A 22719-nucleotide genomic window follows, 5' to 3' on the forward strand; every position below is an offset into this window, starting at 1 on the left:
GGGTTCCACCCTCTTTGCTGCATAGATAACGGTGATGGCGGGCGGACTGTTTGGCTGGAGCCGGGCGGCTCTTCTCCAGCTCCTTCTTGGCGTGAACCTGATGGTGATGCCCCCCATCCAGGCCCGGACTCTGCGCTTCGTTACCTTGGTAATGAGAGACAGGGTCGCCCAAGGGTCGCCAGAGCTCGAAGGGCACGGGCTCGCTGGTGGAGGGAGGGGCGGGGTTTGTGCTGGGGGTGCGGGACTGGAGGAGGAGCTGGATTAGGAGACTACTGGCCTGCGGTTTTGGGGGCTCAGGGCTGGGGGCCGAGTTCGGAGGTTATGTGGAGCCGCAGGGGATGGGGGTGGATGAACTGCAAGGAGTTCTATATCAGGGGATAGGTCGGGTGAATCTGCCCTGAGAAGGATGTAAAAGGTTAAGAGACCCACCCCCTACAGAAATCTTTGGTGATCTTTCCAGTCCTCCCACCATCTGCCTTGCTTTTATTTCTCTTTTCCTTTCCCATCTGTACCTTTGGCTTTGCTTATGATCTCCGTGGTCATTGCTTAGCCATGTTAGACTCTCTGGAACCTGGAAGAAGTTACTGACTTTTGAATTGGGGTCTTTTGCAATGGGTAGAGTTAAGGCTTCCCAGAGGGATTGAGGCTTCCCTGTCCCACATGGGGCAGAGGTGGGCTCTGTGTCCCCATCAAGGAGACCCTTCTGACCCCTAGGCAAACCGTTTTCTTTTGTCAGCTGTACAGACATGGAGACCGGACACCAGTGAAGACATTTCCCAAGGACCCCTATCAGGAAGATGAATGGCCCCAAGGGTTTGGTCAGCTCACCAAGGTGGGTCAGAAGGCAGCCCTTCCTCAGTATGAGCTGTACAATGAGTGACCTCTAGAGCAGGCTACAGAACTCAGGGCCCAACCAACTGCCATGTCCATTGTGGGTGCTGACTTTGACTAGATTTCTTGCCAAAGACAATGCCACACACAACTGGCTACTTAATAAATGACTTCTGGGATCCCATTAACACACTCCTATTTCCAGCCAGGGGTAAACTGAAAAGCAAAAGTGCCTAAGCCCTGTGGGATTTGTGAGCCATCCCTAATCCTTGGGTTTGCCCATAGGAGGGGATGCTACAGCACTGGGAGCTGGGCCAGGCCCTGCGGCAGCGCTACCGTGGCTTTCTCAACACTTCTTACCACCCACAAGAGGTAAGGCTGGGAGCTCAAGATGCAAGGAGAATGGGATCTGCTGTCCTCACCCTCTGTCCTCAGGGAGCCTAAGGGTGAGGCTGGGCATTGGCCCCCCTCCATGCATTTTTGGTTACAACTACAGGACAAGATACCCAAGGGCTGTCTAGAACAAAACCCTAGAGGCTGAGTTGCCCCTGCTTGGGTGGGAAGAGGCAAAATTTATCAAGCATCCAAGTTCAGACTGAAGGAAGGGTCTGGCAGAGTAGTGTCTGGCTTTGTGAAATAACTCAGGTTTTCCATTCAAGACACATATTGAGTACCTACAATGGGCTAGCATTTTGCACATAATGGTATACTACACACATATGATCTCTGTCTTTGTGGAACTTAGAATGGAAGATTGGCAAGTTTTTGGCTCCTTGAGCCCCCTCCCTTCCCCACCCTCCAAAGATGGGGATAGCTGTTCCTTTGGTTACCACTCTCAGCCACAGCTGTCTCGAGTCCCTAGATGTTATTGTTCCCTTGAGGGCCAGCTCTGTCTTGATCTTGCCTATCCCCACAGCTTTCTCCTTTTCCCACAAGCAATTATCTGTTCCTTGTCTTATTTCCTCTCCTGGCCTCCAAGCCAGTTTATAAAAGGGGGTGTGAATGGAGGTAGTTTCCGCCCTCAAGGATCCTGGGCTAAATAGGGAGACAGGATAAAACTAGACAGATAGACAGACCAGAGAGCCTTACTGATGAAGCACTTCGGACTGGGGGGAGCATTTGAACTAGAGCCATTCTCAGAGTAGTGATAGTTAGCCCCCAGTGAGTCTTCGGACCTTTGCTGGGAAGAAGAATGGGGAAGGCCAGAGAGGGTGCAAGGGCCAGATGCATGGTGGGATTACAATTTGTTCAGTAACCATCAAGAACAGGTTCTCCCCTTAGGACCCCACTGAGGAGCCAAAGCTCCTCACCCCACCCCCGCAAGAAGAGACTCATGTTGTCATCTCTGCAGGTTTATGTGCGAAGCACTGACTTTGACCGTACTCTCATGAGTGCTGAGGCCAACCTGGCTGGACTTTTCCCTCCCAATGGGATGCAGCGTTTCAATCCAAACATCTCTTGGCAGCCTATTCCCGTCCACACTGTGCCCATTGCTGAGGACAGGGTAAGACTGGCCAGCCCTTCACTGAAGGCCGTGAGAGGGGCAGCTCTGGCCATGGACCTGCTGACCACTGGTTCTCTCTCTGCCTCTGCTTCTCCCTGTTGGTCTGCAGCTGCTGAAATTCCCATTGGGCCCATGTCCCCGTTACGAGCAGCTGCAGAACGAGACCCGGCAGACAGCAGAATATCAGAATGAGAGTATTCAGAACGCAGTGAGTGGGGCTGAGGTGGCGGTCATCACACTGTCCTTTATCCCAGGGCAGGATTGATTCCCGATCCATTTTTCATAGCAATTTCTGGATATGGTGGCCAATGAGACAGGGCTTACGGACTTGACGCTGGAGACCACCTGGAATGTCTATGACACACTCTTCTGTGAGGTGAGCCTGCTTAGGGTCTCTATTGTGACCCTTTCCTCTTATACTCAGCAGGCTCAGGTGACCAGAACATGGAGAGCACAATGCCTGGCTACCAGTCCCACTGGGGAGGTCCAGGCCAGCCGCCTGCTTCTTGTGAAACAAGGGAACTTCCCTCAAGGGTGAAAAAGAACCTCAGAGTGGGAAATAGCTTATTAATTGTCAGCAGTTCCTGCCCTTCTCCACCCAGAGCGCTGGTGGTATCTGACTCCATTCTGCTGAGTCACGCTTTTTGTGCCTGAGCCTCCTTCCCCGTGCCCTGCATCCTCAACACTGTCCGCCATGTCTCCTGGTTCCAGTCCCTCTGCCTCAGCTCTCCTCTCCTCTCCCTCCCCTCTCTCACACACACACAGGCACCTTCTCACTGGGGAAGAGAGATGCCCCGGGAGAGGCTCTGGCCTAGGCTGGGGAGCTAACCTGCCTGCTGCCATACGCAGAAAACACATGGGCTGGTCCTGCCGCCCTGGGCCTCACCCCAAACCATGCAGCGTCTGAGCCAGCTAAAGGACTTCAGCTTCCGCTTCCTCTTCGGGATCTACGAGCAGGCAGAGAAGGCCCGGCTTCAGGGGGGTGAGTGACAAGAGCAGCATGTCACTCCCTTCCTCAGGACCCTACAGCATTAAAAACCTGCTAATTAGGGGCTTCTCACACACTTCACCTGAAATGTTCTCTGCTCTTCCAAAACCCCTCGGATCCCCCTCGTCATCCCGTGAGTCACCAAAGTCTCTCTAATTTGCCAAATGCTTAGCACATTTGCACTGGACGAATGACCACAATCAGGTCCACATGCTTCTTTCCTGCCATTCATATTCTTACCTTTCACTCATGTCAGAAGACCCTTCCCACTTAAAGGAATTCCCACCTCCAGAAAGGGGGGCCCCTTCGAAAGGAGGCTGAGAGGAATGCCAGGGAGCACCCCAGGGAGAGCTGTCGTCAAGCCTTTCTGACATCTCAGGGTTTTCAGAGCCTGCATATGGCAGAGTTCCGCCTGCCTGGAGCCACCGCCTTGTGTGTCCTGAAGCAGCCTTAAGTTTACATTTGTTCTGACTTGGAGGACTTCAAACATGGGCAGGGCCTCGTAGCTCATGTTTATCTTGCTTCCCTCTGTAAATCTGAAAGTTGTCAGAGAGCAGGGCGTTCCTCTGTGGTTCCCAAGCACCTAAAGAGTTCTCTGTATCAGTGATCAGACCCAAGACTAGCAGAGGGTGACAGGACCACAGATAGAGCTGATCAGAAGATAGTGATGGCTGTAGCCACTGACACGGGATTTTTCTCATTCAGGAGTCCTGCTGGCTCAGATACGGAAGAACCTGACACTGATGGCCACCTCCTCCTCCCACCTCCCTAAGCTGCTGGTTTACTCCGCGGTGAGCTCCCTTAGTCCCCAGCATGCTAACGTCAGACAAGGAGCTGGATTTCTTCTCTATTCAGTGCTGGGGAGGGGAGTGCAGGGGAGCATGCTAATCGGGAGCCCTTCTTCCTTACAGCATGATACCACCCTGGTTGCTCTGCAAATGGCATTGTTTGTCTACAATGGTGAACAAGCCCCCTACGCCTCCTGCCATATATTTGAACTGTACCAAGAAGATAATGGGTGAGTGGAGCTACTGGTCTGCCCTCTGGAAGGGCACTCGCATGGTGGCTATGGGCACCCTAAGGACTCCGTAACAGGCCTGGTGGGCAGCTTCCACCTTGTCTCCCATCACTCCTCAGGAATTTCTCAGTGGAGATGTACTTTCGGAATGAGAGTAACAAGTCCCCCTGGCCACTGAGCCTGCCTGGCTGCCCTCACCGCTGCCCACTGCAGGACTTCCTGCGTCTCACAGAGCCTGTTGTGCCCAAGGACTGGCAGCAGGAGTGCCAGCTGGCAACTGGTCCTGCAGACACAGGTGAGCTGCTGCCTGCCTCTGTGCTAGGCATGTCCCAGAACAACTTGCAGTTCATATCCACAAGTCTCGAGAGAGCGCTCACGCTTCCAGCCATCTTATTGCATTTCCCTAGACAGTTTACTACCCACCGTGAGACCGTTTCACCTTTCCCCTAACACGCTCAGGGTATGCCCTCACTTCTTATAGCACTGAGAAAATAAAAGCAATCAGGAGAGAATCGTCCCATTTTCCCACCACCACGTCTTCCGGCTACTCACTGGTGCAAGCTGCTACTTAAGGCCCTGCCTCTCCAATTATATTCTGGGCTCATCTGTTCTCCACAAGGACCTCTGATGTCTCAGTGTTTCCTCTCTGCTGGATCAGTTCCATCTCAAAAGCCTAATAAAAACCTCTCAGACCCCCATCTTTCTCTGTTCCCTGTTAGAGCGCAATCCTTCAGAGTTGCCTAGATTTGGCTTTCCCTTCCTCACTGTCTATTCTCTCAGGTGCACACTGGACAGTCTGGTGTCTCCTTTCACCCCATTAACTTTTGTTAAAGATCCAGTGACCTCTGACCAAAGCCAGTGACCAGTTCTTAGTCAGCTTCTCTCGCCTCTCGGCAGCATTATATAACTGGTCACTCCTTCCTTAAACACTTCCTTGGCTTCTCTGCTTTTTCTCCTAACTTATAGGCCCCTTCCCTCCTGGCTTCTCCCCACTGAACAGTGCATGGTTCAAGGCCCGTCCTGGCCCTTTTCTCATCTCTGCCCCCTCCCAAGGTGATCTCATCCAACCCATGGTTGTATGCACAATGCTAAGTTCTGTCTTTTTGTGATTCGCAGATTTATAACCTCTTCTCTGAGCTAGACTGACATATCCAGCCAGCTGCAGCCTTGAGGTCTCATGGATGTGGCATCTCAAAGTCGATATCTGAAACCAAATGCTCTTCCCCCCGAAATTTGTTCTCCCTCCAGGTTTCCCCATCTAAGTAAATGCCACACCAGTTACCTAGTCACACAGTATAATCCTAGGATTTATCTTGAATACTCTTTCTTAGACCCCACAACCAATCCACTAGGAGATTCTAGCATGCCAACCTTTAAAATACATGTTCTTACTTTTAATAGTATTAACTCACTATCTGATTTCTCTTTGTTCATTGCATTTACTTCTAAAATGGAACACCAGCCTGTGAGGTCCACTTGGATTTGGCTCCAGCTCTCTGTAGGAGACAGTTAGCAATTCTCCACTCAGTCAGACCTAGCACTCTTGTGTCTGTAGAGCTGTCTTTTGGATCTGAAGCTTTTCACATGTGGGGGAAGGCAGCATGACTCCATGGCTAGAAATCTGGGTAGTGTAACTTTGTGGCTAAGAGCACAGATGTTGTCAGACCTTGTTTTGACTCCTGCCTGCCTTTTTGTCATCAGACTTTTGGCAGATGGTTTAACCTCTTTCAGAACTTTCATTTTATCAATTATAATAAAAAGTCTACTTTGAAAAAAACACACACAAAACATGCTCTTGCTCCCTAGTCCAATCTACCATCATCTCTTGCCTGAACTACTGATGAGCTTCTTAACATTCTGAGTCTCCTCCTGTCCCTGCCAGTCTCTCAGTGCAGCAGTTAATTTCTTAAAAAAGTAAGTTAGGCCCTAGCTGGTTTGGCTCAGTGGATAGAGTGTCAGACTGGACTGAAGGGTCCCAAGTTCAATTCCTGTCAAGGGCACATGCCCGAGTTGTGGGCGTGATCCCCAATTGGGGGTGTGCAGGAGGCAGCTAGTCAATGATTCTCTCATCATTGATATTTCTATCTCTCCCTCTCCCTTCCTCTCTGAAATCAATAAAAATATATTATAAAAAAAAAGAGTTGCCCTAATAGGTTTGTCTCAGTGAATAGAGCGTCGGCCTGCGGACTCAAGGGTCCCAGGTTCGATTCCGGACAAGGGCATGTACCTTGGTTGCGGGCACATCCTCAGTAGGGGGTGTGCAGGAGGCAGCTGATTGATGTTTCTGTCTCATCGATGTTTCTAACTCTCCCTCTCCCTTCTTCGCTGTAAAAAATCAATAAAATATATTTAAAAAAAAATAAAAGAGTAAGTTAGGCCATAGCTGGTTTGGCTCAGTGGATAGAGCATTGGCCTTCAGACTAAAAGATCCTGGGTTCAATTCCAGTCAAGGGCACTTTTATCTCTCTTACATCGATGTTTCTCTCTTTTCCACTTTCTCAAAAAAACAATGGAAAAATATCCTTGGGTGAGGATTAATAACAACAAAAAAGTCAGTCAGTTCACATTACAACCCTTCTCAGATTCTTCCAGTGGGTTCCCATCACATTTGGAATAAAATCCAAGTTCTTTACCACTTGGCCTGGCCGGCCCCTCTCATCTCCTACCTGCCCATCACTAACTCTACTCTATGATGCACCTTCTTGATGATCCTAGAACATGCCAAGCTAGTTGCACATCAGGGCCTTTTGTGCTTGCTTACTGTCTACTCTCCACCCTCAGCACAGGACTCTCTCCTTTCAGATCTCGTATGTCTCTCTGGCTCCAGGTCTCTGTTCCGATTATCCTCGGTGATACCTTTCCTGACTGACCTCTCCAACCTTTCCCCCTTACCTTGCTTTTCTTTGTGGCATTTGTCACTAACTATGGATATCCCCATTGGGGATAGCCAGCTCCTGGCATATGGTAGGCCATCAAATATTTGTTGAATGAACACTGACATGTCTTTTCTCTCCCTACCCCCATGCCCAGAGGTGATCGTGGCCTTGGCTGTATGTGGCTCCATCCTTTTTCTTCTCATAGTGCTGCTACTCACCGTCCTCTTCCGGATGCAGGCCCAGCCTCCCGGCTACCGCCACGTTGCAGATGTGGAGGATCATGCTTGACAACCACTCAGCCCCCTTCCCTCTGCCTCTTAGGGGAGGTGGGCTTGGCCCTCACTCCTGACTGTTGCTGCTCCCTAGCCCATGGGCAGGAGGCCCTGGGTTGGGCCTTCCTCTGATTACCCCAACCTAGACGAACAAGTGGGACTCAGCTTGGCCCATGGCACCTGCCACTCAATATTCATGTGCCCGGTGTTTCCCAAGTACTATGTTGGATGTTGGCTCTCTCCAAATAGGATCTGCCTCCTCCATGCTCCCTAAGGACCTGATATGTAGACAAGGTTTAAAGTTTCACTCAGGACCTGGGATAAAAAGCTGAAGAAGTTGGTGCTTCATCTGCCTTGCCCCCCAGTCAAGACCTGCTCTCTCTTCTAGCCCGGAGTCTTTGGCAAATGGCTCAGAAGATACAGTCTTGCCTGTCAGTGCTTGTTTTACTGGGAAAAACTATAACACTGGGGACATGAACACTGGCCACCAAGGAACCAAATCACCCAACAGCCAGCCAATCAAGTTTCCCTTCTCCAGCTAAAGCTACCATTAGTCAGACATACTGCCTCAGGTATCCTGCGTACACCTGTAGCTTGAGTAGGTCCCAAGGGTGTTTGTACTTGGGAGGGAGTCGAGGGAGGTGGGAGGAGAGTGAGCGGTTGTACAGTCACGAAACTACTACCCCCTCTCCTGGGCTCGGGCCTCCAGGGATGTGAGGTAAATGCAGGTTGTAAGCTGGACAGCTGTTGACTATGGCCCACAATAGGGCTGAGGTAGCTTGAGGAAAAGGAAAATTTTGGACTCTTAGTGCTGTTTCTGTGCCTGTTCTTCGTTTTGGAGACCCAGGAGTGCTTTGACCAGGTCAGCATTGGAAGATTCACTCAGAAGCTCAGTTGGGTATAGTTTTATTGTCCATGTCAATAGTGAGCACAAATAAAAAACCACCACCTGATCACTCTGCCACCACACGTCAGGGAGAAGAAAAGTCCCTTGGCTCCAGGAGGAGCTTGGTTCCAGGCTCGATATAGCAGGGAGCCTGGGGGAGCTGTGTCGCCAACTCTGGGGAAGTTTCAGAGCTAAGTCCAGAGCAATAACATGGCCAGTGTCCCAGCCCCACAGTATCCCATGCCACAGCATCCTGCTCCAACCCTAAGACTCGGATACTTTGGTCCTTTAACACATAGCTGCCTCTTCTCACAGGACTTGTTCTCATGTGGCTCCAAGTCCTTGCTTGGTCCACACCTTCATTATTGTCTCTCATTTACACATCCCAGCTTTCTCCTGGCTCCAAATGAGAATGTGATAACCTAGGATGAATAACACCAGTCTGACTCACCTTCTGTTATCAGTCTCTCAGAGCTCGGGGCTGGCCCAGGGAGCCTAGAACTTGGTAAGGAAATACTAGGGAATTGGACAACAGCCAGGCATTACCAAGACCAAGACCAAACAAGGATGGAGGGCCTAGTCCAAATAGACCACTGTCTCCTGGTTATCTTCTTCACTGACTGCTACCTTAGGTGCATGTGGCAGGGCTAAGCTGAGGTTAGCTTGCACTGAACCTTGGGAAGTAGTGTCAGGCTTGAGATACAACATAGTTCACTCACCCATCACAGAGGCCAGTGTGTCCCCCATAGGATTGAACTCATTGAGCTGCAGAGACAAGGGGATAAACATGAGGGGGTGAAGGTATTATTTCTGGTCATTTTTGGTCAATAAGGTAGGTTGAATCCCTGCTTCCTCCCATCATTATTTGAGGGCCCAAGCCTCACCGAAATGATACCAGAAGATTCTGAATCATAGAGCTGATGCATCAACTTCCCTGAGGTTCCATCAAACACATCAATTGTCCTTAATTCATGGGGGGAACAACTTTTGAAATTAGGATCTGGGTATCTGCCCACAACAATGAGGTTGTACCGTGGATGCCAGGATGCCTAGGAGATGGAAAGGCTGGTCATGAGAGTAAATGCAGAATGCTATCAAGAGGGTTCATAAGTATTCTTTGCCATTAACCATTGTTAATACAGTTGTCAATGATTTAATAATGGAGATAAGATCTGTATGAAACTACAAGAATAGTTTTCAATTGCATATACATCTACCAATGTAAATTTTAAACTCCCAGCTGGTCCCCCCCCTGGCCCTTAGGACACCTTCAGGACTTCTCTCTTGCATTTGCTGAGATCATACCAACTGACAAATGTTTTAACATCAGCCTGATGCAGACATTAACCAAAGAGTAAAGCCTACAACAAAGGAACAAGCTTCTGGTAACCAAAACCAAATCGGACATATGTTCTGAAGTAACCACACTACTATCAACCTGAATGACAAAGAATTGAGTAGAAAATGCTAGTGTCTGAAAAGAGGAGGAAACCTGTTGCTCCCCAGATTATCCCTCTCAAAACAAATCTGATAGTTATTGGAATGACAGATTGGATGGGATTTTCCTGAGAAACTTCTCACAGAAGTTTTGAAGGAGGAAAGACATGGTAAGCAGGAAGGAAGAAGGGGTACATGCAAAGACTTAGAAATAAGTCACAAACCAGTCACACCTGGGAAGCTGTAGTTGGCTTCACTGGATACAAAGTGAAGATGATAATGGGCACACAAATGGGTGAAGGATCTTAATGCTATTAGAACTTGGATTTGAGGTACGTGAGGGCCACTCTAATACTAAATCATCATTGTTTACTGAATAGGCATGGTGCCATATGCTCGAAGTGTACTGATTCAGTCTCACAGCAACTCATCAGTTAGAAACCATTATTCCCTTTATAGACAAGAAAACTGGAATCTAAAATGGAAGTAATTTCCCCAAGATTCTAACCCAGAGGGGTCTGCCTGCCAGAAGCTGGTGCCCCTCACCATTGACCGAAGTACAGGCATGAAACCTGGAGATTTGAAGAGAGGCTTCGTAGGGGCTTGGGCAGGAAGGAATCACAGGACTTGAAGACTGTAAGCCATGGGTACTGAAGCTAGAGAAGCCGCTAACAAAAAAGCTAAGGATAGCTTGTAGATCAACCGTATACAACGGAACAAACTAAAGGCAGAACAGAAGGTCAAGATTTTAGAAAATGCCATCTGAGGAGATCAGGGCTGGGTTGAACAAACTTAGGAAAATAGCTTATCAGAGAGACAAAGAAAACCCAGCAAAATGGGATTGCAGAAGTGGGACAAAAGGAGCAGAGAGAGCCAGGGGATGAGAGACTGCTTTGTATCAGGGCAGGAAGAGATCTGGGAGGAAAGGCTTCTGTAATCTGTCCTCCCTCCTCCACCCCCCCTTGGGCAGACCTGATCTGTCTCCATGATCACAGTGCTTTACTCCATCACTTACCTTGATGGGTGTCAGGTGCTGGAAGTGGCGGTGAGGATGTGGGATCAGGCTTGGGGGGCTGTCCCACTGGGAGGCAGAGTAAACCCGGATCTCACTCTTCTGGTCAGTGGTCAGGAGCTGGGCTCCATCGGGACTGAAATGAGCTGGCAAGTGACAAGTCCCTGAGCTGAAGGGCCTTCTCTTGCAGGGACCCCTCCCTCCCACTCCCCTACAAACATGACTGGAAGGGAGGAGGTGCATCTGGGCTCTGAACAAAAACATTCTAGAACTCAGCAGCTGACGAGGGCAGCTGGAGTCAGAAAGGTTCGCTGTCAGGGGTAAAGGTTTGACCTAGTGGCTTCTAAACTTTGAGGGCAAAGCCCAGGAGTGGTGGGGTAGGTAGGGTCTACAGGAGGGATGAGGTATATCACACCTGCGTTGACAGGATGACTGTGTGGCAGTGAGTAGAGAAAGCTGGATTTCCCTTTAACCTGGCGCAGGTCCCAGATTTTCACTGTTTGATCTACAGAGGCTGTGGCCAGGAACCAATCACAGCATGGGTTCAGGGCCGCATGGGTCACTTTCTTTTTGTGCATTCTCAGATTCCAAAGCTGCAGAGAAAAGCGGTTCAGGTGGGGGCAGAGACAAGGGAGGGATAGGGAGGACCAGGCTCTGAGAACGCACCTCCCTGCCGTCCATGTTCAGCAGAAACACATTCCCCACATTGTCTCCTGTGACCACCACTCGGCTTTTCGCAGACACATCCAGGCTGCAAAACCAGAAGCTGGAGGGAGAGACCTTGCTGTAAGGTTCTTGGGGACAGAGGCAAGGTCCATTTATTTACATATTTTAAAAAATATTTTTATTGATTTCAGAGAGGAAGGGGGAGGGAGAGGAAGATAGAAGCATCAGTGATGAGAGAGAATCATTGATCGGTGAGCCTGCAACCCAGCCATGTGCCCTGACTGGGAATCGAACCTGTGACCTTCTGGTTCATAGGTCGACGCTCAACCACTGAGCCATGCCAGCCAGGTGCAAGGTCCATTTATTCATGCTGTAGCTCCAGCGTCTAACACATAGAGATATTCAATAAATATTTGTTGAATGAATGAATACTATCTTGCCATGGACTTCCAGTGAGGAACAGACTTGTCTACCATCCAGACAGAGGTTATGGGGTTGATGAGGTTCAGAAATCTGTCTGATGGGCCCAAGAGCCTCAGCTAGTATGAGTCCCTGAAGCAGCCAACCTCAGAGCTATATGACAAACCCCCAGGTTAGCTTGCCCCACACAGCCCTGGGTTCTGCGGAAGACTCCTTTGTGATTCTCTCCCTTTACTCTCCACCTGTTGAGTCAAAGGAGGTGACAAACCAAACAGGCCGCCTAGTTCTGTTCCTCAGAGCTGGCTGGAAGGGAACTTCTGCCCCCTTCTGAGCATTTAGGGGGAAAAGCACACACAACCCAGAAGTTGTCTGGCTCTTGTCCCGCAAACTTCTTGAATACGAAGGGGATGGGGAGGGGGGTGCTTCAGGGATCCCGATAGCCAGGAGTGCTCAGATTTTTGTCTTTTCTCTCAAACCTTCAAATCTCTGCTCTACCGCCTTTTGCATTTCCTGTAAATCTTTTCCAGAGGAAGAGTTTCTTGTGGAAGAGAAACTTAGAGCTCTTCTATCCTGTCCCCTGTCCTGATAACTCGTGGAATTCTTACCCCTGTGGGGCAGTCCAGGACAACATCCAGTGCTAGTTAGACCCCCCCACACCCTCAGTTCTTTAGGGAGAAGGATCACGTCTCTGGCCAGAAATCAAAGTTACAAGCATTCTGTAGTTTCTACAACCACTTGCTCTTGGAGAGTCCCAAGTGCTTTATGAACATGATTCTATCCATTTAAGCTTCATGGAACTGGTCAGGTCATCACACCCCAGTGGATGTAGGGAATGAAATTTAAGTTCTTATTTCCTGCTCCAGGCTTTAAGTGGCTTATTCTAGGGCAGTGGTCAGCAAACTGTGGCTCGCGAGCCACATGCGGCTCTTTGGCCCCTTGAGTGTGGCTCTTCCACAAAATACCATGGCCTAGGCGAGTCTATTTTGAAGAAGTGGCGTTAGAAGAAGTTTAAGTTTTAAAAATTTGGCTCTCAAAAGAAATTTCAATCGTTGTACTGTTGATATGTGGCTCTGTTGACTAATGAGTTTGCCAACCACTGTTCTAGGGCAATGCCAATTTGACTTGTCCAGTGAGACTCAAGGTCCCACCTGATACAGGAATGACTTACAGACTGAAGCCCTTCCCTTGTGGAGAAGAGTGAGGCTCCAGAACTCCCCAATTAGTAACCCACCTGGACCAGACTAAGCAGCTAAAGAAAGAGTTTGAGAAAGCGATCGAACGGTGGAGAGTGGCTAATACCTTTCCTTACTTCCCTGTGGTAGAAGAACTGGGACCTGGATGCTCTCACCAGAACTACACTGAGAGCCTAAAAGCCCTTCCCCTTGTTAAACTACTCACTTGCAGGTGTCATAGCTGGTATAAACTTGGAGAGTGTTGCCTTTAAAGTCTTGCAGCCTAGTTGATCCCTCCATTGAGGAGGTGAAAAACTGGTTGGTATTGAGAGGGTTAAACTTCAGCCCAGTGATGCTGCCTCCAGCTCCAATCTAACACAGGAAGAGAAAAGCCAGTGAGTGACGATGGCCCAGGAGAAGGAGGAGGCCTGGCGCACATACTCTGCCCAAGAGAAGTGCCAGGCAGGCAGCATTTGGGGCCAGGCCAGTTTACATGCCTAGACCCTGGGATGCTCTCCACAGAGCTCTTTGTTTCTTGAAGTTTTGGTTTTTGTTGTTGTTGTTTTTAAAACATATTTTTATTGATTTCAGAGAGGAAGGGAGGAGAGATAGAAACATCAATGATGAAGGAAAATCACTGATTGGCTGCCTCCTGCACACCCCCTACTGGGGACTGAGCCAGCAACCCGGGCATGTGCCCTTGACGGGAATCAAACCCTGGAACCTTCAGTCCGCAGGCTGACACTCTATCCACTGAGCCAAATCAGCTAGGCAAGTTTTTGTTTTAATTTTATTTTAAAAATTAACGTACAGTAAATTTGGTAGTTTTGGGTATACAGTTGTATGAATTTTAATACGTGTATAGACTTGAATAACCACTGCCAAAATCAGGATGCAGAACAGTTCCGTTACCCCCCAAAACTCCCTCATGTTCTCCCTTTGTAGTCATACCTCCCCCCACCTCTAACCCCTGACAACCACTGATCTGTTCTCCATCACTGGTTTTTGCCTTTGATAGACTGTCATATAACTGATCATATAGCATGCAGCCTTTTGAGACTAGCTGCTTTCATTTCATCAGCACGATGCCCCCGAGATTCCTCCAAGTTGCTGTGTGTATCTATAGCTGGTTCTGTCTTATTGCTGAGTACTCTATTGTGTGGCTGTACCACAGTTTACCATAGTGTTCTTTTTAGAAGAACTTCTGTCCAGAAGTGTGACTGGGTTAGGAGGGCAGGAGACAGATCTGAGCTTCTTCCTATTTTTTCCAAACATTCCAGATAATGATGATGAAAACAATCATGTAAACATCAATAACTTAACGTTATTAAGTTCTTATTATGCATCAGGCACTGTTTTAAGAATTTTACATCCACAAGTCCCTTCTCCACTTCTACCTTGTGCTACTATTCCAGCCTCATGGACCTCTTACACACAACTACTCCGCTCACTCAGCATGCTAACTGGCACTTGCCATTCCCTCTATAAACATTCTGACTGATGCCCATGGTCTGACAAACCCTTGCTGCTAGTAAGATAATCTTCTTCTACCACCAGTTGAGGCCAGTACTTACATGGGTTAGTCGTGTTTGTTCTTAAGCCTGTATATGCCAGTTTTACTTTTTATTATAATGATATAATGCAATTAAACATATAATTTAATCACATATAATTTATTAAATATTTAATTAAATATTTAAACTAAACATTTAAACATTCAATTAAACATGTAATTTAATTAAACCGATGAAGTACATGCAAAAAGAAAGACCATTGTTATTTCTATGAAATTATATTGAATGCTTTGGAAGAATTAGATAAAAATGAATTGCTAAAAGTAATAGTTGTCAAATTAAGCATGGGTGAGAAACTTATAATGGGAAATAATAAAAATTTCAAAAGAATCTGCAGTCAGGTTGCTTCAGGACTATCTTTAAATTATGTTTCCATTTTAGACCATATAAAGAATACATTATGTGTGCAGTTTATGTAAGACCAGGTACACCCTAATCAGTGACCCTTACTCCAGGAAAATGATATGCACTATGTCAAAGCATTGGTAACAAACACACACATACACATTTTAAATTAAAATGCATGAGTGTTCTCCTAGCAAGTGTGGACTTAGTGGTTTGACTAATTTTTACACTGAGGAAGACTAACAAAACCTGGACAAAATATGAAAAAGAAATATATTTGAGACTTCCAACTACAGTGATGGTGGGTTAGCCTGTATCTGGCCAACCTTCTTCTGAGAATAACTAGGAAAGGTAGATAAAACATGTATTTAAAGAATGTAAAGTGATGCAGCCACTTGAGAAAATAGTCTAACAGTTCTTCAAAAATTATCCCGGTCATAGCTCAGTGGTTGAACATCGACCTATGAACCAGGAGGTCACGGTTCGATTCCAGTCAGGGCACATGCCCAGACTGTGGGCTTGATCCCCAGTGGGGGATGTGCAGGAGGCAGCCGATCAATGATTCTCTCTCATTGATGTTTCTCTCTGTCTCCCTCTCCCTTCCTCTCTGAAATCAATAAAAACATATTTTTAAAAAACCACTAAACGTAGTTACCATGTGACTCAGCAATTCCACATCTAGATATATATCCAAGATACATGAATATATATATTTATGTAAAAGCTCATACACAAATATTCATAGCAGCATTATTTGTAATTAAAGGTGGAAAATCAATGACTCAAACATCCATCTCAAGAAGTTGTAAAATAGGAAACTAAAGCCAAAGAAAGTAGAAAAAAAACAGAATTAATGAAACAAAACAAATATACTGGGGAAAGTCAACACAGCCAAAAGTTGGTTCCATAAAAAGACCAATAAAATTGATATACCACTGGTAAAACTGACCAAACAGATGAGAAAGCACATGTAAGTAATTTAATAAATGGAAAAAGGGACATCACTATAAATTTTAGACACTTTAAAAGGTAAGAGGATCATAAACAATCTTATGCCAATGAATGTAAAAATTTAGATGAAATGAGCAAATTCCTAGAAAAATACAAACTTGCCAAAATGACAAAAGATGAAGGAGAAAATCTGAATAGTCTGATATCTACTAAAGAAATTAAATTCACAACTAAAAACTTTCTTGCGCCCTGACCCGTTTGGCTCAGTGGATAGAGCGTCGGCCTGCGGATTGAAGGGTCCCAGGTTCGATTCCGGTCAAGGGCATGTACCTTGGTTGCGGGCACATCCCCAGTAGGAGGTGTGCAAGAGGCAGCTGATCGATGTTTCTCTCCCATCGATGTTTCTAACTCTCTATCCCTCTTCCTTCCTCTCTGTAACAAATCAATAAAATATATTAAAAAAAAACACAAAACTTTCTTGCAAAGTAAATTCTAGATCCTGGTGGTTTCACTGATGAATATACTAAATATTTAAAAAAATATATCAATTTCTTTTTGAAAATTTATTTTCAAACTATCTCAAACTCAGAGAAAAGTTGTAATAGCACAAAGAACTATTTTTCTGAAACCATTTGATAATAAATTGGCAGCATGATGTCTCATTCATCCTCAAATACTTTACTATATACAAGGTGAGGCAAAAGTAGGCTTACAGTTGTTCGTATGGGAAATAATACAATAATTAAGAAATAATAATGCAAGAATAAACTCTGTGTTTTGCATACTCACAACTATAAACCTACGTTTGCCACACTCTGTATTTCCTACAAGAACATTCTCCTACATAACCGCAATAAGACCATCAAAACTTAGAGGTTTCTTAAGTAGTTCAAACTCATAGAAACAGAAAGAATTGCGGTTGTCAAGGGCTGGGGAGCAGGGGAAGTGGGAAATGGTTTTTAAATGAGTATACAGTTTCAGTTTTACAAGATGAAAAGTTCTAGAGATTTCTTGCACAAATAATGTCAATATAGTTAACACTACTGAACTGTATACTTAAAAATTATTCATATGATAAATTTTAGGTTACGTGCTTTTACCACAGTTTTTAAAAGGAGCAGTATTACTTGTTAGAGATATAATTGTAATTGTAAAAAATAAAAATATTTAAGTGTAAAAAAGAAATCTATAATAATAAAAGCGTAATATGCTAATTAGACTGGATGTCCTTCCAGGCGTCCTCCTGGATGACCTTCCAAACAAAGCTGGGACAGAGGGAAGCCTGGGTCCCAGGTGCCTGCCGGCAGCCTAAGGGAAGCCCGGGTCCTGGGTGTCAGAGAGAAGCTGGTGCCGGCAGCTGGGGGAAGGAAAGCCTACTCTTGCATGAATTTCATGCATCAGGCCTCTAGTATAACTAATAAATCAAAACAAACCAACCAACCAACAAAAAACCAATTAGTATAGTTTACCACATTAACCGAATAAAGGGGGAAAAATCATATGCTTACTGACATCAATAGATACAGAAAAGTATTTGATGAAATTCAATTATCATTCATAATAAGAACTTTTGGCAAACTAGGAAAAAAAAGGAACTTAATATGATAAAGGATATTTAAAAAACAAACAAGCTCCCAGGTATATATACAAAACAACTGAAAACATGTTCAAACAAAAACTTACACAGGAACATTCATAGCATTTGTATTAATAGCAAAAGGTAGTAAAAAAAGTAGCAAAAGGTGGGTACAACCTAAATGTCCATCAACAGATGAATGGAAAAATAAAATGTGGTATATCTACATGATGGAATAATACTCAGCTATATAAAGGCGTGAATATAGCATAGATGAACCTTGAAAACATTATGCTAAGTGAAGCCAGACCCAAAAGGACAAATAATGTATGACTCCATTTATATGAGGTACCTAGAATAGTCAAACTCACAGAGTCAGAAAGCAGATTAGTGGGCTGGGGAAAGGGTAATAGAAAGTCACTGTTTAATGAGTACAGGGTTTAATTTTGGAATGATGAAAAAGTTCTGGAAATGAATAGTGGTGATGATTGCACAACAATGTAAAAGTACTTGGTACACTTACAATGTTTAAAATGATAAATTTTATGTTATGTATATTTTACCACAATAAAAAGTAGCAGAAATTAATGTGATGATAAAATAGAAAAGCCTTCTATGATCAAGAACAAGACAAAGATAAAAGCCTCCAGACAAAGCACCCAGCGCATGCTCTCCCTCTGGGGAGCAGCCGGTGCCATTCCCTTCCCCATCTTCTTCTTCCACAGGCATGTATCTCCTAAACTCTAAGGGTCTCCACAAGACTTGCAACCAGGGAGCAATGGGCAGCAGCAGCTTGTCCCAGGCTAATCCCCTCAGCCTGTCCCAAGGCCCCATTTTCTCTGACTTCCCAGTGAGTCAAGGCAGCCCAGTTTCTTCAATGATAAGTCCTTCCTGTTTTACTATCCCCAGCTTTAATAAATGTACCCTCATAGTAAAAAAAAAAAAAGAACAAGACAAAGATGTCTGCTATCGCCAATATTCAACAACATATTACATGTCTTTGTCAATGGAATTAGGCAAAAAAGAAGTATAACAATGGCAAAAGAAAAAAAATCAAACTCATTATTTGTAGATGACAAGATTATGTAGGAAAAAATTTTCAAGCCTTAAATAAACTATATATTAAAATTAATAATGTGGATTTATGCTTCCAATCACAAACAGCACATTGGTGACAGGTAGGACAATACTAGTAGCCTAACATATATGTAATTGGAGTTCTAGAAAAAAAGAGAGGGAGGAGGAAAAAAATATTTGAAGAAATAGTGGTCTAAAGTTTTCCAAATTTGATGGCAGTTATAAACTAACAGATCCAAGAAGCTCAGTGAACCACAAGCAAAGGAAACATAGAAAAAGACACTACGAAAATCATAATCATTTTTAAAGCAGCCAGAAAAGGGAAAACTTATGAAAAGAGAAACATAAGAATGAGAACAGACTTTGCAGCAGACATCATTTAAAGTCTGAAAAAAAAAGCCCCTCAAAACCTATGAACCTAGAACTCTATACCCAGCAAAAATATCTGCTCCCCCAAAAGAAAAATACTGGCTTTTTAAGATAAACAAAAGAAAAAAAAATGCATCACCAACCAACCTACAATATAAGAAATGTTAAAGGCAGAAGGAAATGTTACCAAAAGGCCATCTGGATCACACAATGGGATGAAAAGCACTGGAAATGGCCAATTTGTAGGGTTTTATCAGGTTTCTTTTCTCATTTTAAAACTATCTTTAAAAGCTATCTACTCCATAACCCAGACACAAATAGGCATTTATTCTCGAAAAATAAAAATATATATCCACCCAAAGATTTGTACTTGAATGTTCATAGCAGCTTTTTTTATTTTTGCACTATCAATAACTGGAAAAAATTCAAATGTCCTTCAGCAGGTAAATTAATAAATAAATTGTGATATATTAATACACTGAAATACTACTCAGAAAAAGAAAAAGAAAAACTATTGATACCAACAAAAATGTAAATGAATCTTGAATAATTATACTAAGTGAAGAATCCAGGCCTAGCCGGCCAGCATGGCTCAGTGGTTGAGCATCAACATGTGAACCAGGAGGTCAAGGCTGATTCCCGGTCAGGGCACATGCCTGGGTTGCAGGCTCGATCCCCAGTGTGGGGCATGCAGGAGGCAGCTGATCAATGATTCTGTCTTGTCATTGATATTTCTATTTCTCTCTTCCTCTCCCTTCCTCTCTGAAAAAAAAAAAAAAAAAAAAAAAAGAAGAAGCCAATAGAAAGAATAGATATTATATAATGCCATTTATATAAAAGTCTAGAAAATGCAAATTAATCAATAGGGATAGAAAGCAGATCAATGGTTTTTAGGGGACAGGACAGAAGGAAGAAAGATTACAAAGGGGCATAAGAAAATTTTAGGAGTTTGGCTGGAGCGTGGATCTATGAACCAGGAGGTCCCCGTTTGATTCCTGGTCAGGACATATGCCCAGGTTTCAGGCTCGATCCCCAGTGAGGGGAGTGCAGGAAGCAGCTGATCCATGATTCTCTCTCATCATTGATGTTTCCCTCTCTCCATCTTGAAAACAATAAAAATATATTTAAAAAAAAGAAAACTTTAGGAGTGATGGATATGCAATAATGTAAGTAGAAATATGAGTGTGTGAATAATGTATACCTACACCGCAAGATGTACAAAGTGGGAATTTCAGGTAATAATTACTTGATTCTTTATACTTCCCTCCGTATTGTTTGAATTTCTTATGATGAACATAAATCATTTTTATAATGAGAATAAAATTTATATTCATTTTGAAAGTATAATACATGTTTCCTTCCCAAGGGTCTGAAAGATGTAAAGATGAAAGTCAAGGTAGGCGACTAAAGAAGTGACAAAATGAGGCGCTACAGTTCCCGCAGCCACTGGTCTCAAATCAACTTTCTGTTGTCAGTATTTGGGAATAAAAACAGTTTTCAAGATCACCATACCCTTCTTTGACAACCTGCTAGTCAAAGTTCAAATGTCCAGACCAATCTCCACAACAGTGTGAGGAAACTTGACTTAAAGGCACATTATAATAAAGGGTGATGTAAACCAAAAGCCTTGGCAAGTTCAAGACAGTTGTCATTCCCTGTTTTGGTTGGGAGGCTCTTCCCCTAGGATACCTTTAGGCTACATATTAATTTTCTCTATTCCCTGGATTTCTATAAAAATATAAATCTCTTCCTGCCTGAGCTTTGGTTCTGACTTCAAGTTAAAGCTGCCCTTCCTCACCAGAGCATTCTATATTGGCCCCTCTTGCCCCTTTGGCCAAGAGGGACCCTCTTTTCACAATCCAATTGCCCACAGCTGTTGCCTGAGCTTTCTGTTCATCCTGAGGTTGAAGCCTCGTGGTGGCTGGTACCATGAATCTGTCTCTTGCCCAGTGGGGTGAGCTGGGCCCTCCCCGGAGAAGAAACCTGGGTCCCCCAAGATATGTGATCAGTGCTGGGGGCCCCGCCAGCTGGCAAGGGGATCCCAAGGCAGGTGCTGGGCGTAGAGGCCATGGGGGCATAGGCCACCAAGGAGACAGAACTGAACCTCACATCACCCTGCTTGGCCCTGGAGGATGGCTGGTTAGCCAGAGATGGGTAAGATTCCTCAGGGAAGGAACAACCTAAGACAGGCACAGTCGCAGAGGGGCCATCAGGAGAGAACTTGGGAGTCAACAGAGGTGGGGCATAGACCCTCACCCCCCAACTTTGCAGGGGCTTGAACCCTCACCCCTTCTGAGGAAGGTCTCCTGCCCCCATGGCTGCTTCGCTTTCCATGCCCAGCTCAAATCGGGATCCAGGAAACAGAGACTTGGCCGACAGCAGCTGCCCTCTCACTGCAACAAGACTTGTTTGAGTTGTCTTGTACCCATGGTGTGGGGAAGTGGATTTTTGATATCTAAATCCAGCCTAGCACCAGGAATGCTCAGGGCCTACTCAAGAAGGCAAATAATCCTTCCCACTAATATTTACAGGGTAAAATAAGATTGTTGATAGAGTATTAAATTTGACAGTAAAATAGTAGTCAAGTTCTCAGACTAATTTAAATTGGCTAATTGAAATACTTATTCTAGAAAAAGTAATGGTACTGGACAAAAAGCTGTTCCTTAAGTGTTAACTAAAATTTTTATTGGTAGTTCATCTCATGGTAAAATTGCGTAACATGTAATGAACCTAAAGCAGTCATATTTTAGTACAAAAAATTAAAATTTAAAAGCTATCAAGACTATATTATAAAATTTCCAAAAGCCTCCTAATATTTAAATCAAAAAAGGGGGGGATAGTAGAAGAAAAATATCCTGTAAGTAAATTACATCTAGAAAATTTTTACTTTAGAAAATTAACTTTCATTTGTAATGCTAACAGCAAGACACCCATGAAAAACACACATGGTGTCAAAACAAGCCAAAGGAAAATCGTTTGGGCAAAAAAATGAAAAAGGATCCCAAGTCAAATTTATAGAAAAGATTCCTTTATTAACTTTTGGTTGAGAATATGTTTGTATATTTTCAGAAAACAACTCCAAGACCATGTGGATTCCTGCAACAGAGAGGAATTGCTCCAGCCATGAAGACAGAAGAGAAACAGTCCAGAGATGGAAGACGCTGATAGCAGTCAGCAGCTGTGCGTTGCTGCAGGTTGCCCAGGACCAAACCAGAGAGGGTCGGACCTGCATTACCACCATTTGTCCACCATCCAGAACTGAAATATCATTGCTGACATGTACACATAAGGAACTGTTTGACATTGAAATTGGGACTCAAAAGAACTGTTGGCCCAGAAAGAAACTCACTACAGACTGATTCATTTGCCTCTCAGCATAACCATTACTGCTTGTCCCATTTTCGGTTCTTATAAGTGTATTTCTAGTATCACATGATCTCACCATCTAGGGGAAATAATGAACATAAACTGATGAACAAAAACAGACCTGGAGACAGGGAAGCATCGATCAGACTGTCAAACCTCAGGGAAGGTAGGGGAGGGTGGGGGTAAGGGGGAGAAATCAACCAAAGGACTTGTATGCATGCATATAAGCCTAACCAGTGGTCACGGACAACAGGGGGGTGGGGGCATGCATGGGGAAGGGTTCGGGAGGGGAATGGGGGGATGAGCACAAATATGTGATACCTTAATTAATAAAGAAATTAAAAAAAAAAAAAGAATGCATAGCATGCCCCATAAACCT

At 44.8% G+C, this 22719-nt stretch overlaps 2 protein-coding genes across 7 annotated transcripts in view; one reads left to right on the forward strand and one right to left on the reverse strand.

The window, feature by feature from the left end:
- Positions 1-22668, forward strand: ACP2 (acid phosphatase 2, lysosomal). Of its 4 annotated transcripts, none has more exons than XM_080641089.1 (11): positions 1-148; positions 737-832; positions 1117-1203; positions 2183-2335; positions 2445-2543; positions 2622-2711; positions 3185-3317; positions 4029-4114; positions 4235-4341; positions 4461-4636; positions 7372-8442. In XM_080641089.1, exons 1-11 carry the CDS (start codon positions 35-37, stop codon positions 7503-7505), a joined length of 1275 nt encoding a protein of 424 aa, XP_080497215.1. In that variant the 5' UTR covers positions 1-34; the 3' UTR covers positions 7506-8442. The 4 variants fall into 4 exon arrangements, with proteins under 4 accessions (XP_080497215.1, XP_080497212.1, XP_080497213.1 ...); XM_080641086.1 differs by having other exon boundaries at positions 14-148; positions 7423-8442; XM_080641087.1 differs by lacking the exon at positions 7372-8442 and adding an exon at positions 4823-5038 and having other exon boundaries at positions 14-148.
- Positions 8381-22719, reverse strand: part of DDB2 (damage specific DNA binding protein 2) — a 19672-nt gene continuing 5333 nt past the window's right edge. For all 3 annotated transcript variants that reach the window (XM_080641085.1, XM_080641083.1, XM_080641084.1), the window contains 7 exons: positions 13309-13454; positions 11491-11590; positions 11240-11417; positions 10828-10970; positions 9260-9424; positions 9095-9140; positions 8381-8797 (listed from right to left, as the gene is read on the reverse strand). In XM_080641085.1, coding sequence (XP_080497211.1) covers positions 8748-8797; positions 9095-9140; positions 9260-9424; positions 10828-10970; positions 11240-11417; positions 11491-11590; positions 13309-13454 — 828 coding nt within the window. In that variant the 3' untranslated portion in view covers positions 8381-8747. The remainder of the gene's footprint in view (positions 8798-9094; positions 9141-9259; positions 9425-10827; positions 10971-11239; positions 11418-11490; positions 11591-13308; positions 13455-22719) is intronic.

The sequence above is a fragment of the Plecotus auritus genome (assembly GCF_963455305.1).
Source record: "Plecotus auritus genome assembly, chromosome: 9".
Classification (NCBI taxonomy): domain Eukaryota; kingdom Metazoa; phylum Chordata; class Mammalia; order Chiroptera; family Vespertilionidae; genus Plecotus; species Plecotus auritus.

What these genes read in the sequence shown, in the direction of transcription:
- ACP2 (XM_080641089.1), top strand. Translation starts at nt 35, where the DNA reads ATGGCGGGCGGACTGTTTGGCTGGAGCCGGGCGGCTCTTCTCCAGCTC. An exon ending in ATGAGAGTATTCAGAACGCA is followed by an intron (nt 2,544 to 2,621) that starts GTGAGTGGGGCT and finishes CATTTTTCATAG; the next exon opens with CAATTTCTGGATATGGTGGC. An exon ending in GAAGGCCCGGCTTCAGGGGG is followed by an intron (nt 3,318 to 4,028) that starts GTGAGTGACAAG and finishes TTTCTCATTCAG; the next exon opens with GAGTCCTGCTGGCTCAGATA.